Genomic DNA, 15,931 nt, shown 5'->3' with positions numbered 1-15,931 from the left:
TCTCTCTCACTAACAGAAGTTGGCCCAATAAAAGATATTACCTTGTCCCACAACCACACCCACCAGCTTCAGCCACAGACGGTCACCTCTCCCTGCTGCCGGCAGTGCCCCACACACATGAAAGCTTAACGTTGCGCAGCTGACTTGGCCACAGCCAAAAGTTCCTGGAACTCATGTGAGACATTTGGGATGGGAGATCCAGTTTTTAATCCCTCCCTTATCTCAATGGTACGGAAGAGATGGCCCTTTCTTTTGCCACACGAGACATTCGAGTTCCTGAATCCATGTTTTTCAGCAGACCCAGGATTGAGCTCCAAATAAACATCCTGAATTTTGGTGCTCGCCAGAGTGTCCTAAGGTGCACGCAGTGCTATCAGATATATCAGCTCTGCTGCTAATCCTCTGAGCATTCACACAGGCAGAGACACACTCCCCCCAGGCCACATGTGATGCATCACACACACAAGGATACAGGTCACACACATCGCACATAGAGGGACACAGACAGACACGTCCCATGGACAGACATGTCACTCAGAGACGCACACAAACTGACATGTCAAACAGATGGACACACATCAGACACAGAGATGCCCATTGACGCAAAACAGATGCACAGAGACCTCACGCACACAGGGACCTCTCTCTATCTCTCACACTCCACACAGCCTCAAAGCAGGGGCATAAATTCAGCACTTATGTGAATTCCCAAGTCAGGCCTGTTTCTGAGGTCCTTCATGCAGCACTGTTTGTGTACCCAGGACTGAGCCCAGTTGATATGCCAGAGGTTAAAGCAGAACCAGGCCCCGAATGGTGTATTCTCAGCACCTTCCCCCTGGACACTCCTGGCTGCTGCCTCAGCTGGTTCCTCTCCCCTGCTTGGCTGCTCCTCGGCACCTGCACCAGCAATTCGGAGATCATTAGGCAGCACTCATCCCTGCATGTGAGGAGCCACTGCCGCCGGGGCTCGGGGCCCTGAGTCTGCTCTGGGAGAGGGAGCGGCAGTTTACACACCCAGGAGCTGCAGAACCTGAGCACAGTGAGGGGGGGAGCCGGGGGCGCGCCCCCCACTCCCAGGGGCTCCTGCAGCGGAGGCAGGCGGCAGCGGCCCCAGTGCGCCCCTGGCTCCCCCCTCGCCGCATTCGGGCTCTGTGGCTCCCGGGAGTGTGAGCCACCGCCGCCCCTGCTGGAGCTGGCTCAGGGCCCCGTGCCCTGGCGGCCGCTCACACTCCCAGGAGCCACAGAGCCCGAGCACGGAGAGAGGGGAGCCGGGGGGGCGCACAGGGGCCACCGCTTGCATGCATCTGCTGCAGCCTGCAGGAGCCCACCCCCTCCCCCCGCCGTGGGGGGAAGGGTGCCGGGCAGCAGCCTGGGCAGGAGGGCGGGGGGCGTGGCTGCTCCCCGCTAGTGGTGCCGCCGCCTTTGCAGGGCTGCTGCCCCCCCCAGGGCCGCGCCAGCTCCTCCATGGCTGGGGCTCGCCGCCCGTGCAATCCGGAAGGCAGCTCCTCCCTGCCGAGCGAGGGCACCGCTTTTAGGCGCCCCCAACCACTTGCACCAGCCCTGACGGTCCCTGATGCATTTTTCACAGCTGTGAATTTGGTAGAGCCCTAACTATTGGCATGAAAGATGCTAGATAGTATCCATATTTTATTCTTCTGCAATCAGCTTCAGATGAGGGGTAAGATTCAAAATAAACCTTTAGAAAAGGCCTTGCCAGCAATGTGCTCCCAAAATTATAACAAAAGGCTCACAGGGGCACTCCTCCCACAAATCACTTAGCAAAATGATACTAGGAAAAGATCATTACTCCTAAGGTGCCTGTATTTCCGAACATTGATTGGGATGGTCTGTGAAAATATAAGAGAGGCGGGGACTAGTTCTAAACACACACCTTCCCCCCCCCCCCCCACGCACAACCCCAGACTGTGTGTGAGCTATTTTGATGGACAATGACAAGATACTATTCTAGTACATGCTGCAGTGATTTATACCATTCCTGCTGCTCTCAGCTTTGCAGGCGGTGAAGGGTGCATGACAGAACAAGGTCAGATCAGGCGAAAAAACAAACTATGCTGTCTTCTGCATGTGCACTCATTAGAAGGAAAACTTGACATTTATACACCCTTTATGCCAAAACTAAGTTACAATGGGGTTTTCACATTACCACTTTTTCTTCTGTTAAATTAACTAGCAGTTGCCACAGCAACTGGCATTTAAAATGGTACTTTTTACTACTGACGAAAGATTTTTAAAACACATTTACTATGAATATCATTGTTCAATACACTTCTCCCCACCCTCCCATCTTCTAAAGGTTAATGATTGTTCTTTGGATTATAGGTAGTTTGCCTTTATTTCTACTCGATAGGAAAAAAAAAATCTGATGAAGAAAGTTTAGTGGTCAAAATATTTCAGGCAAGAGAAAAGCTCAAGTGGAATTTATGAGTATGCCTGTTGTGGTACCACCATCTTCTTGCTATTGTTGGACTACATCTAAAATAGCGACACTCATAAAAGAGCATGATAGCAAGAGAAAGCAGATGAGATCATATGTCAAGTGATTCCAATTTCTGGTAAAATGCTCATCCAGAGTTGCACAAGCTTGGAGATGTGCTTTCATGTTTAATACCACTTGGAGCTGCAGTTCAAAACAATGGGAAGGAAAACCTCATCATTTTCTTGATGTAATAATTAAAAAGCACTGACAAGCAGATGAGAATGTAATCTGAATAAAAGAGGAGAGAAAATAATTTCCCAAATACTGTCATTAATTCAGCTGTAACAATGGGCTTGAGAACACTTCTTTAACTATAATGTTAGTATTATACAGCACTTCAATGCTTACAATATGCAAACAAATATCAGATGTTTGGCTGTATTAAGAAATATGAAACATGCTACCTAGAAAAGTTCAATGACATTCAGTCTCTGTATTTAGCATCCAGTCAAGCTATTGGTAAGCAGTAGATAAGTGGTATACAAATATTATTGTAGTCAACAGCATAGTATAGATGAACTGGGTATTGTGTGTATATTAGAAAGTGTTTTCTATTGGATGAAAACCTTTAGGCAGTAAGACATTGTGCATTTCCATACACCCTTCAATTAAAATGCAAGATTAAGACAGTAATACAGTTAAGAAGCAAGTACCACAACAACAGCAGCTTAACTAGAGGAGCAGGCAAAAGTGGGAAGCACCACAATGAACTACATGCAGTGCTGATTTTGAAGACTGCTTAGTTGTCAAAGCTAAGAGGCACTTTTTGGCCAGGCAAGTCAACTCTGTGGGCCTGATTATCCTTTCACATTGGCTTTACAATGGTGTGACATCACCAGCGTCAAGGGAGTTCCTCCCCAACTACAGTAGCATGAAAGAAAAAAAAAAAAAAAAACACCAGCCCTTGCGGTGGAGATTTCCAAAGCAACCGAGGAAACACACACACTTTCCATTTAATTTTAATTGAAGACGTGTCTTACATGACTTCAACTACTTTACAGTTGAAACTGGTAGAAATACAAGTTTGAAAATCTCAAAGACAATTGACGATAAGTTCCCTTTTAAAAACAGCCAAATACATTTTTCACATGAACTTTTCTGCCTGCATATACTGTTTAAGAAAAAAGGAGAGGCGGAAGGAAGTGTAATGGTAATTAGCAGTAAATATATCAGACTACTATACATACCCTTTTATGATCTTCCAGCTGCCTCTGTAGTAGACTTTGATCAAGCTCCTGCTGAGCATGCAGAAATTCTGTTGTAAAGTATAATACTAAAGAGGCACTAATATCTTCAGCATCAATAACTAAACAGTAGAAAAATTCAAGAAAGTCATACAACTGAGAGCAATGCGGGAGGGAAGGTAGGTCGACCAAAAAACTTAGAGTTTCAGGGCTTATCTACACTTAACTGGTCACCTTTGATGCGCTCCATCAAACTACACAGGGCATGCACGTTTGCTAGATGTTTGTATATATTTAAAAGTAAAAGTAACACAAAGTTTCCATCTAGTTTCACAGTAGTTCATAATACAAAACAGAAAAAAAAAGGCCAGGTTCTTGGCAATTCACGCATGCATTACATCCATGCATACACACTTTTACAAACACACAAACACACACCATTTCTGGAGGAAATGTCATTATTTTTACACACCTCACTCTGGCCAATTAGGAAGTCCGGTCTCTTGCAAATGTGGAAGACATTTGGCACAGAATGCCAATGTCAGTGCCTCAGTTCTGTTTGAGGCTTTCAACGTATTTTTGTTCGGCTGTGCAGAGTAAATACTATGGCGGGTTTATAATGCTGAAAGCCAAATGGCCCTTCTCTTTGAACGAGGCAGATTTTCAGAACAGAATAATGTCTCATACTGTTGATGGCTTCGAAAGCATTTGGATCATTCATGACAATCATTTTTCAGGGACCGATTTAACTCTAAGAGGCTATTTCCCACATGTCTCATTGAAGTCATTCTGTAACCAATGAGCACTTAGACACTTAAACACTACTCCACAAATGCTACTTATGATAAAGTTCCAAAGTACTGAAAACTACATTTTTTTCTTCATCACTTACAACAAACCCAGAATACTGCTTAGCCACATAAAATTCTTTACATAGCCTAGGCAATTGAAAACAAGCTAGACTTAAGCTTTCATATAGCTTTAATCAAGAGTAAAGCTGATCTGGTAGGCAATGGTACATTCTGTGCCAACCGCATCATTGGTTGCTTCATTAGTTCCAAAATAATTCAAGCTTTCATAAATGCATAAATAAATAAAAGTTTAGTCCTAAATGTTTTTGGTGGATAAATTGTTGAATATGAACTGATTCATCCTAATGGGTGTTAATCCTGTAATGTAATGATGGCAATTGAAAGCCCAACGTTAGTATTTCACAGAATCTTTTTAAAAACAGGAATATTCAACTATTCTGGATTTGTGGAACTTGGGTAAAAGTTCCACTATTTTCTCACCCCTCACATCCCAACCTCTTGTTTTTAACATACAGGATAAAAGGATTCCGGATCTTTGATCTCCCCGAGAAGTGAGAGGAATGAAGCCTAGTTCTTAACACAAGGGATCTGAGCTGAGACTTTCAATGTAGTGCCTCCATTAAAGATGGGTGGCTGAATTACCCACACCGCTTTGAAAGTTTCAGTCTTTGCTCTTAATGGTACTATATGAGAACAAGTTTTGAATTGGTAAGAGACCTATTTTTTTCCCCATTGGCGAGAATATTTTTATATATTGGATTGAACCATTTCAGCAGAGCTGCATACGTCCCTCTGCCTACATCACTGGCTAAAACAACACCACAGATTTGACCAACAAGAAAGACATTTAACCATGACTACTTTAAAACACCAATATTTGTGTGTTTTACAAATATAGGTGGGTGACACACCTCTACAGAGCTTTCCGTTTCTGGAGGTTGCGGCAGCTGGTTGAAAGTAAAATGCAGATAATTAGTCATAGTTCAGAAATGTTTAATCTAAAACAGAAATCTAATGGTCAACACTTAGGGAGAGGGGAATTTCAAAACCAACCAAAACAAAAACACAAAAAACTTTCCATGGATTTTCTGCCGCTCATTTGACCTTAGCTGCATCAGCTCGCTGAATTATGGCATAATTGTGGTTTCTACACATACTGAAAGAATGCTTACATGTATAGTGCTGATAAGGGACCACGTTCTCCAAAGCATACCTGCTAAAGTTGCATGTCCCCAACTTGCTCACATGAACTACCAATGCAGAAGAACACGCCCTTTCCAAAATCTGTCCCCAAACATATACACTGACAGATATGGTGAATAACACATTTTATTGTAGTGGCTTAATCCCCAGTGGGGGTAAATCATTGTCTGAATACCACTTGCAGCAGACATCTGTTTTAGGATATGGATTCTGAAAGGAAATTTTCAGTGGACTGTTGTTCATAAGACAAACATTCTTTTTCTGAAATAAAAGAACAATGTGATTATAGTATTGGACATAAGCAACCAAGGGGGATCCTAAAGGGGGCAATGAATAGATTTTCCATTTAAAATGTGATGCAGCATGTTAACACAAATTAAGAGGAGTCTACCCGTATCACTTAGTAAAATTTACAGACTTTCAATACAGACATATGAGACCTATAAAGCCTTTTTAACATGGGTAATTCATTTAATTTCTCTGAAACAGACACCCTAAGAACTAATTATTACTATTTATGAAATAAGAGCATTTAGAGATGCCAAACAAGGTCAGCAACCTGCTGTGGTAGGTGCTGTATACTCTCGTAACACTCATTCTCTGCCCCAAAGAGCTTACAACCTACACAGACAAATGAGACCATGAGTAGGAGAAAGGAGGCATCACACTAATTTTAAATACGAAAAACAGGCACGAGCAGATTAAGTCTGGTGTGCCTAAGGTCACACCAGATACCTGTACTAGAACTAGGATTTGAACCCAGATCTCCCAAGGGCCAGTCCAGAGCCTTAACTGCAAGACCGACCACGCACACACACACACACAGAGCGACCTAGTAGTAGAGTGATTGTGGTGAATCAGTTTTCAGAATATCAGCAACAGAGTAGGAAAAAACAGGCAGGGAAAGAGAGGAAGGCAACCAAACTGAGGAAGTGTGAGGTGGAGAGGTTCCACTGCTAAGGGAAGAGGCAGAGGGACTGACTTTTTCCAACTTGGCATTCAGTGGGGAGGGATTCCACGATCAGGAAAAGCCGTTCTCCTTATTTCTTCTAATCAACTTTCCTCCTGGCTGATTCACATGTCTCTTGGGTACATTATTTCCTTGCATTGTCATTCCTATGTATTCTGGAAATTTAACAAGCGTATAAGCCACTGAAGTCTTGGTCAAATGGGAGTTTAGAGTATTTAAGCTTGGAGAACAAAAGTTAAAGAGGAAGAACCTCATTTATGCAGGAAATTTGTCTTCATCTACCTAGTACTCATGACCAAGCACACTCCCATTGCTCAACAAATAATATTGGAATTGCCATTTCCAGACCATTAGTCAGTCTGAGCCCCTTATCCAGACCACACCAGCACCCAGTACACAACTTGCCTCAGAGCAAAGTGAAAAAGCCCTCTTATTACTACAGTAATAATCAGTCTCCTTACCGATAACACAAGCTCAACTGCACACACCTCTGTTAAGGGAATTAATGTTTGTCTTCTTTTCAAAGATTGAGAAACTGAACCAGAAAGGTTAAGTGTCCTGACCCAGGCTACGGAGGGTGTCAGAGTCTGAACTAGAATGCCCTGGTCTTGTGCTCTTACCACACACTGACCAAGCAGATATGTTCATGTTTTAGGACTGAAAGTTGCCAGAGCTACAAAGAATCCAAAAGAAGTTAATTTGATCCCATAGAACAAAGTGATTTACAGGGATTAGGAAGAGGAAGTATATGACATAGAAAAGTCCCAATGTTTTCCAAATTAAACAGGAAACGGCATATAGGGCTTTAGGGCTCAATCTTATAAAGTGAACTGCTTGGGGAAACCCTTGCTTCTGGAAAGGTTTCAGTAACTTCAAATGATGGGAGCTTGATGCAGTCCTAAGAGTCAGTTCGCCTGTAACACTGCAACTGTAACAGGGCTTTAGCAATCAATCAGTAAGACTAAAAGCTGAATAATGAGTTTGACTGGATTGTTTTAATCAGAACTGGTTAAAAGTAGCAAAGAAATGTTGAGTTAAGAGTGTCATGCTATCCTTAGCAGGGTAAACAAATTATTAGCAATAGGCTTCAGAGAATGATGGTCCAATGGTTAAAAAGTGTTAACCTGGGAGCCAGCTGCAATTCCCTGCTCTGCCATAGGTTTCCTGTATGACCTTGGATTATGACAATCTCGCTTTGCCTCAGGTTCTCTCATCTATAAAACGGAGGAAATGAGGATAAGTGCATTCCAGATGATAAAATACTACGATATTGCAGTACTGGGTGCCATATAAGCACCAGAGATAAAGCATTCAGCTTCAAAATGTTAAACTAAAATGGAATGGATGGCAAGGTCGGAGAAGAGCATAGAAAATTTCCTTTCTACTAACAATAAGGAAAGTGCCATTCAACTTACTGTACAAGAACAGCCTACTTTGAAGCCGCTCCTGCCTAAAAGTCTGACAAATAAACCTTTGTTATTAGCCTTACCAGAATTATTATTATTTTGACCTATTGTTGACCTGAACGATTCTAACAGTTCTCATTTGTTATGTAATAGGTATCTCCCCCAAAGCAACTCATCTGACTCAAGAGTAGATGAACCCATTTCAGCAGTTGGTACAACCAATTAACTGTGTAAGCGTGCACTTATTACATCACTTTAAAGCTGACCTAAAAGGGAAACGTTTGAATTTTTGTCCTCTTTTGCCTTTATGTTTTATGAAGAAGACCTAAAAGTTTAAGGTTTTTATCGGATTGATTTTTTTACATGAGAAGCTGAGAATTTGTCTATTCTGTTTTTCCTGAAGACTACAGACACTGTGGGAAACTAGCAAGTGATTGATATTGTAGATAAAAATGAAGATAGAATTGCACAAGAGAGGAAAAGATTTTTTTTCCCCCCAGACTTGAAAACTCTGGAGTTCTTTACTTTTTTGCTAACTATGTTATTTAGCTCAAATACCTAGCAAACAGCTAGAACAAAAGATTTCTATTAAACATTTGTGACTCTTTCAAACAAAGAGCCGAGAGAGCTTCCAGTTAATTTCACTGGGTCCTGAAATGGATGCCCTCAGCAAAATACGGGAGAGAAGACCTGATATTCTTGACATTTCTAAGGTAGAAAAACAACAGGTGAAAAACATTTTTTTTTAAATGAGAAAGAGAGGGGGAGAGAGAGAGAGAGAGGGGGAGAGAAAAGAGAACATTTCAGGCTTTTGCAATGAAAAGAAATGGGACATATTTGTAATAAAAATGTGATCCTTTCCCCTCTCTCCCCCTCACTGAATTTTGACATTTTGATGAAAAAGTCAAAATTACAAGTTTCAAAAGATGTTCAGTCTTGGCTATAGAGAAGCAAAAAATAAAGCCAAATCCATTTTGTCCTCCTCAGGTCACCTCTGATTATACAGGTTTCACAGTGGTAGCTGTGTTAGTCTGTATCAGCAAAAACAACGAGGAGTCCTTGTGGCACCTTAGAGACTAACAAATGTATTTGGGCATAAGCTTTGAAGTGGGTTTTAGCCCACAAAAGCTAATGCCCAAATAAATGTGTTAGTCTCTAAGGTGCCACAAGGACTCCTCGTTGTTTTTGATCAGACAGTACATTCAGAAGAAGGTGTAACCTAGCTGGTACACTTCTTGGTGTTCAGCTTCCCCATGCCTATACTGGCTTATTCCATCTTCTTCACAACACTATTTAGCCATAGGATTAGAACCTTTTTCACACCTGACACAATACCCAAAGATTTCCACAATCCTGCTTCCATCTCCCTAAGGTCAGTTCCATGTGCATGTCTCTGAGGCCTCTCCAATGAACCTGCTTAAAAAACAGACCAGAAACCAGAGACTTAATTTCTTCTACTTGAGACATAATTCAAACACTGGTTGTGTCATGAGATCTCTCTAGGAGGGAAATAATTTCATCTTTAAAAGTGCATCTAACTAGCATTTATCTTATTATCCATCTCCTATCTTAGATCTGGAAAAGAACACATTCTGAACTTATCCAGTTGTTGCAAAGTAGTTTTACAGCTTATCATTGATACACATTGCTGCAGAGGTTATTGCAGCCAATCCCTTTTAATCAAGGATTTCAGTTCCCTTTTCACCTACTTGAAACCTCAAAAACAAACAAAAAAAAACAAAAACCCCACCCACACTGAATGTGTTTGCTGGTGTATTTCTCTGGAGCTTGCTTATCAACCGCATAAAGAGAACAAATCCTTCTTTTTATTGAACTGAAGTCAACATTTTACTAGAAGTTACTTTAATTCACCTGCTTAATGCCTTCAATACCCACTAATGTCAAGGCAAGTTGAGGGTGCTTAGCTGTTTGTTGGATCTGGTCCCTTTCTGCTTTGCTAACGATGTGCAAGGAAAGAGTGGCTGGGGATGTGTGTTGAATAGGGGGTTCATAATTTATGTGCAAATACTCTTGGACATATAAAGATCAGCTTTACTGACCAATGATAGAGAAATTCACAGAACTTCGCTGAACCTCTTTCAAATACACAGCCTACCTGAATAATAAGATACTGGATCTAACCATTTTGGAGCAACGTTACTGTAAAAAGAAATAGCAACTGTATAGCTGATGCAACTGCTTCTGTAGCCTCGGACACTGGCAGACAGAGTGCAGACTGAACTAACAGTAAACAGTTCCACCACATGTATTGGCAATTACTGCTGAAGGTCACACATCAGCAATGAGCATGAATTCCAGGAAAAAAAGCTGCTCTTATGTAACTGCTGCTTGAATGTTGGCAGGTGCCCAATGGAGCAGTTCACCACAATATGGGAGGAGGGGGAAAAAAAAGAAAAAAAAAAAAAGTAGGACATCTCTCAGTTACATTCAGCATCATCAGATTGCCCCCTTAAGGTGAAGTTTAACAGTTCTCTCCTCTTTCATGCTCTTCTCCTTCCATACATAGTAATTTGTTCTGGGATTTATAAATCCCTTACCTAGCATCTCACTACTTCCATTGAAGCTCTTATCTTCTCATATCAATGCAGGTTGCTTTGTCTCTAGCACCTGTTAAAATCCAGTGACAGGCTGCAATGGGGGCTTGAAATTAAACAGCTTCTGAAAGCACTTTGCCAATACTTTAACCCCCTTAATCACAGTGTACCCGAGATTCAAGTATTCACCCAGACCTACATTTTTCACGTAGCAGCTCTGATCATGTATGGTACCTGGGCTACAATGGGAGGGGTGGAATTTAGCTTAAAAAACCCCAAGCTATTTCATACTTTTTCACTGAACTACTGCAGTCTGTTTCGTACTATCACAAGAGGTAAGATTTCCTTGATGCCTCAAATAACTGTACACAGAAGGCCCAATTCTCTTCTCATGCTGGTGCAAATTGGGAGCAACTCCACTTAAATCAATGGAGTTACACCAATGCAAGACAGTGCAAATACAGTCAATGGTAAGAATCAGGCCCACAGCAGCTTCTTGGGAGAACTCTTGTCAGTGTCTCATGTTGGGGTTTTCCACTTTTTTTTTTTTTTTTATTACTAGAAACATTTGCATAGGGCCCGTGTTTAAAAGTCCATACTTGTCAGTTTATTCTCCACCTAGCAAGTCATAACCTTCAACTCGTGACATTAATCTGGTGCTGTGCAAAGGTTTGCAAAGATCAACAACTACTTCAGGAAGGCACCAAAGAGCAAGAACAGAAATGCTGAACAGATCTGTGAACTAACTCATATTACTACCGCTAGTCATAGTCGTCGTCGTAGTAGTACACATTCCCTTTTAACAAAAAAAACCCGTAACAAAACAAGAAATGACATGGACTATAGCTCTCTTTAGAAATCAAGCTTTCCCTCAGTCTTTCAAGACACGTCTGCTGGTCTTCATTTACATTTTGGTTCGATAAGAACTCCCTCCAAAGGGGCACCCATTCAAAGCTCTGGGCACCCTCAACATACAGAAGAGCACAGGGAGAGACAAAGTAAAACTTGACCATAACAGCACCACCTCTTCCTTCCACCCAACCACACATCATCTGACCAATACTGCTTGAAACCCTCCATTATTATACTTTTGGCCTTAGACCTTGGGCCTCAGTCTTTCGCTCACTCAAAGAGGTGAGCTTCGCAGCACATCCGGAAAGTCAACACATTCGAATTACATTAGACCTTACGGAGAAAGCAATCTTGAGGAAAGGGATCCTTATAAGAGGGCAGAAGGTTCCCTTTAAATGAAGAGGGATGAGCTTAAAGATTTCTGCTGTTCACCACAATGGCAGTAAGGCAAGGGAAGAGAAGTGGTCCCAGGCAGACAGGTCCCAAGCCCTTTGTAGATCAAAACCAGCCCCTTAATGACACTTTGGTGTCATTCGTTCTCTAGTTTTCAAGGATGTGTGTGTCATGTAAGACTTACTGGTCTAAAGTTCTAATGCATCTAATTCTAGTACTGTACACTTATTTTGATGGGATTTCTTGCACATAAAAAAAAAGTTCTACCACAAATATACTGGATTCTGTGCAACACACAACACTGTAGCATTATGAATTCTCTCCCTTGGAAGTAAAGCATTTTTTACTGAACCCAGATACGATATTGGTGGTTGCACAGCAGTTTATGTAAAAACCCTTAACATTCCATTCGCACGTCTAGTTCAAAATGGATCATGGACCAAGGACGATATTAACGGAGTGTTTAAAAAACCGCAAACAACCCAACACCACCACTCTCCTACCCTCCACTCCTTGCAGATGGTGACCCCACCACAGTTGTCAAAGTAAATCCATAAACGCAAAAACCAAATGAACCAGATCAATGTAAAGAAATTGGGTAGAAGTCACTACTCTGTTCTTAATTCACACCACAGATCCTTGAGATTACAAAAGTCTCAGAACAATAATCTGGCAGGCTGATCAACACACAACGGGTCTGTGCCATAACAGTTGGGCACAGCCAGAACAGTTATGACCACACAATTATGGCCCTTTATAATTCTTCCTGTTATGCAGGGGATTTCCTACTCAACAGGGTGAATTCCAGCATTGTTCACTGAGTAACAAAGGCACTCCCTTTCCACAGGACAGAAAGGATTTTAAGAGAGACTCCACTGACTTTGGTTTAGATTTTCCTCATTATTGAAAGTGTAAGTAATAAATAATGGTGTGGCTGTGGCATTTACGGTCCCCCCTCCCCCTTTTTTTTTTTAAACAAATGAAAGACAAGATTTTGAACCTATCCTTTGCCAAAAGTATCTTACAGTAGCTACTTAGAATGCCAGAAAGACTGTGAAATTAGCTCTAAATTAGGTCATAATACGATAACAATATTACCTCGCCAACAGCAGGTCTACTCTGAGGGGCAGGAGTGAGTGGAAAACCATTTCAGCCATTCAGAAAAACTAGACTGTTCAGAGCTTAGCAGCTGGAGAAACTAAAACTGAATTCTGTTTTCTTTGACCCTAACTTTTACAGATGCCAGCAGAAGCTATGATGGGAAACATCACAGCTTCCTTTGAGAATTCTCAAAAAATCCTAACCACTGCCAGCATCTCTCTTTATAAACAGACACTGTTCATTTCCTGTGTGTTTATAAACACACCTGCTCCATCCATGGAATTGTTCCATAAGGAAGCAGTAAAGCTCTTATTTGCAGCCAGAAGACTAAGTTCTAAATTGGGTTTGCAGTCTCTAACTGATTTATTGAGGAATGAGATGGAACATTATGGCAAGAGACTAAGAGGAAAGAGAGAGGGAGTTTCACTTTATGACTTTAATTTGCAATTAAACAATCTCAAGTTCTGTCTGAAGTTTCTCCAAGATAAATTATACATACCATTTGGGGAAGCTGCACCCGAACGGAAACAAAAGGGTCTAGCACCTGATTGAAATGTTAATGTGTTATAAATTAACTTCTCAAAAACAGAGCTCATTTCCAGTGGAGCAGTCTAGGTTAGAGAGAAATCTTAATTAGTAAGAAAAAAAACAAATCACATCCAAGGTTTGACACTAAACTCTGCTGCCAACTATTTTAAGCTCCCCTGTGAAGCCTGGAAAGATATAGTGCCTGAGTCTCCTCATATTAGTGTAAGGTGAGGAGTAACTCTCCTGGAGTAAAGGGACTTTAATAGTGTGAAATGAGTAACAGGAAAATCATCCTCATTCTCTAAATATATCATACGCAGTTTCCATTAATATATGCACTAAGTGAATATAACTACAAACAAAGACCGCTCAGTTCAAGATAAGAGCATTATGAGATGGATAGGTAGGATTCCAAATCTATTTTGGCAAGCAGGTTCCCAAAATGTTATATTTATTCCTCAAAACAATGGATGTTCCAACAAAATAATAATTGAGATCATTGCTAGACTAGGGTTAAAAGGAAAAAAGTTTCAGAGGAAGCCAGTTTAGAATATTTTTTTAATTTGAAAAAAATAGCTAGTATAGTTCTGTGTTTTACATTTTAAAGGGATCAGTTTTGCCCCAGACAGAAGATTGGAACAACACAGAGGAAACAAAGCAAGGGCAGAAGAACTTTTTTAAAGAAGCTCTTAAATAAGTAAAATACTTGCTGGGCAACAGATATACTGTACAAATATACAGAAAAACAATCAGCCTCTGAATTTGGGCCCACATTTTTGGGGCATATAGGATGGTTGGTGCATAGAACAGTGACAGCATTTGAACATTTAGCTACCTCAACTGGAAGATCTCATTCAAACATGGCCCTCTGCCTTTAACGTAGGTATGCTGCATTCAGTGTAAACACCCTATCTTAGGCTGCTGCTTTGCCAGGCAAAGATTAGACACAGATTTACCACCAAGTAGCTTTCACAATATACACCTACATTTTCCCACATATTCACAGGCCAAAGCCGAATAGGAAGAAACAGTGACCACACCTATATATTCTGCTGAACTCAACAGTCATCAAGTTACTTTCTTTGTAGGAAAGAACGCCACACAGTTCCTATGCAAGGGCCCATCCCCTTCTATTCTCTCAGTGTGCTACACAAATACATTGTTATGAGCAATCACTCTCACTAGCTAGTAAGCAAAGACAGTTCATTTAGGGTCTCCTCCAATTGGCATCTCTCATTCTTTCCCATCAAGTATAAATGGGTGCCATTAAAACTTAGTATTAACCTTTCCAGATATTTAGGTTAACCACCCTACCTTCCAAATTGCGAGTTAAGCAATACAGTGGTACAATAATTACTGTGGAATGATAAATGCTAACATTTTAATGGTACTCACTGCAGCTAGTACTAACAGCACTCAGCTCTGATCCTAAGCAGTATGCATACTATTATGCCACCAGATGATTGCAGCTTGCCAAACCTACAACTACATTTGGGATAATACTTGGGGATACTGACAGACAGAATTAGTTATGGTAACTACCAACGTAGACACATAGCGGACTAAACTCAACTAATTCACTAACAGGTGCAGGAGTCAGAACGCTCAACACTGGAAAGACAGCATGACAGATCACATTGCTACTCATAAAACAAACATCACAGAAACACTGCCATGGAAGAAAAATAAAATTAAGACCTCAGCATTATCCAATTCATCAATGGTGATCAACTGGAAAAGAAAAAGGAGAGAAGAAGAGAGGTTGAAAGTAAACATTAGTAAGTGAAATTACAAATAAATCCTGCATTAGGAACTTTGATATCATTTACCATTTCAGTGCTCTGGTTTGGTATTCTAAAAATATTATGAGAGGCATTAAAGGCTAGAGCAGGGCTCTATGATACTGTCATCATCTTAGCTGACATCTGCTCTACTGGAAATATTCTGCCACAGAACTGAACAGACAGGATGCACTCATGCTTTGTTCACATACCAACTGTCAATCCATACAGATTGGTTACACAAGCACCAAGAACTTCAACCTTGGGAATAATAGTAGGCTCCAGTGTGTGAGCGGTCAGCAACACAAGATACCCATCTCAGAATCTTTACAGAGAGTTGGGGAGAATGGCAGCAAGAAGAGAGAGAAGCTGGATTGCAAGTTAAGTCTCAAAATCTGGGTTACCAGAGTTTGTACAATTGGCCCTAACAGACCTGCCACTCATGCAGAAAACATTTGTACGAGCAAGGTGTTTCAGTGAAAGTCACAGTCTGGGCCGATTCTATGCTACTAACGTGGTATGGCTTTCAGCTCATTAGGAATACCACAGCGTACTACTGATCATTGAGAAAACTGAGCAAATGCCAAGATTTAAGGAATTTAGTTGTAGCTGTGTCAGTCCCAGGATATTAGACAGACAAGGTGGGTGA

General features: G+C 41.3%; 1 protein-coding gene across 2 annotated transcripts in view; it reads right to left on the bottom strand.

The window, feature by feature from the left end:
* ITPR1 (inositol 1,4,5-trisphosphate receptor type 1) overlaps window positions 1-15,931 on the bottom strand; it is a 247,403-nt gene that overhangs the window by 96,581 nt on the left and 134,891 nt on the right. The window contains exons 39-41 of one of the 2 annotated variants that reach the window (XM_073351182.1): window positions 15,200-15,232; window positions 5,405-5,440; window positions 3,685-3,735 (exon numbers count right to left, since the gene is read on the bottom strand). The exons of the other annotated variant lie outside the window; for it this stretch is intronic. Of the exons in view, the coding sequence (XP_073207283.1) occupies window positions 3,685-3,735; window positions 5,405-5,440; window positions 15,200-15,232 (120 nt within the window). The remainder of the gene's footprint in view (window positions 1-3,684; window positions 3,736-5,404; window positions 5,441-15,199; window positions 15,233-15,931) is intronic. 2 annotated transcript variants of the gene reach the window in all.

Source organism: Lepidochelys kempii, chromosome 7, assembly GCF_965140265.1.
Source record: "Lepidochelys kempii isolate rLepKem1 chromosome 7, rLepKem1.hap2, whole genome shotgun sequence".
In the NCBI taxonomy this organism is placed as follows: domain Eukaryota; kingdom Metazoa; phylum Chordata; order Testudines; family Cheloniidae; genus Lepidochelys; species Lepidochelys kempii.
The sequence above is the reverse complement of the archived record's forward strand: the minus strand, read 5'-3'. Positions and strand labels throughout refer to the sequence as shown.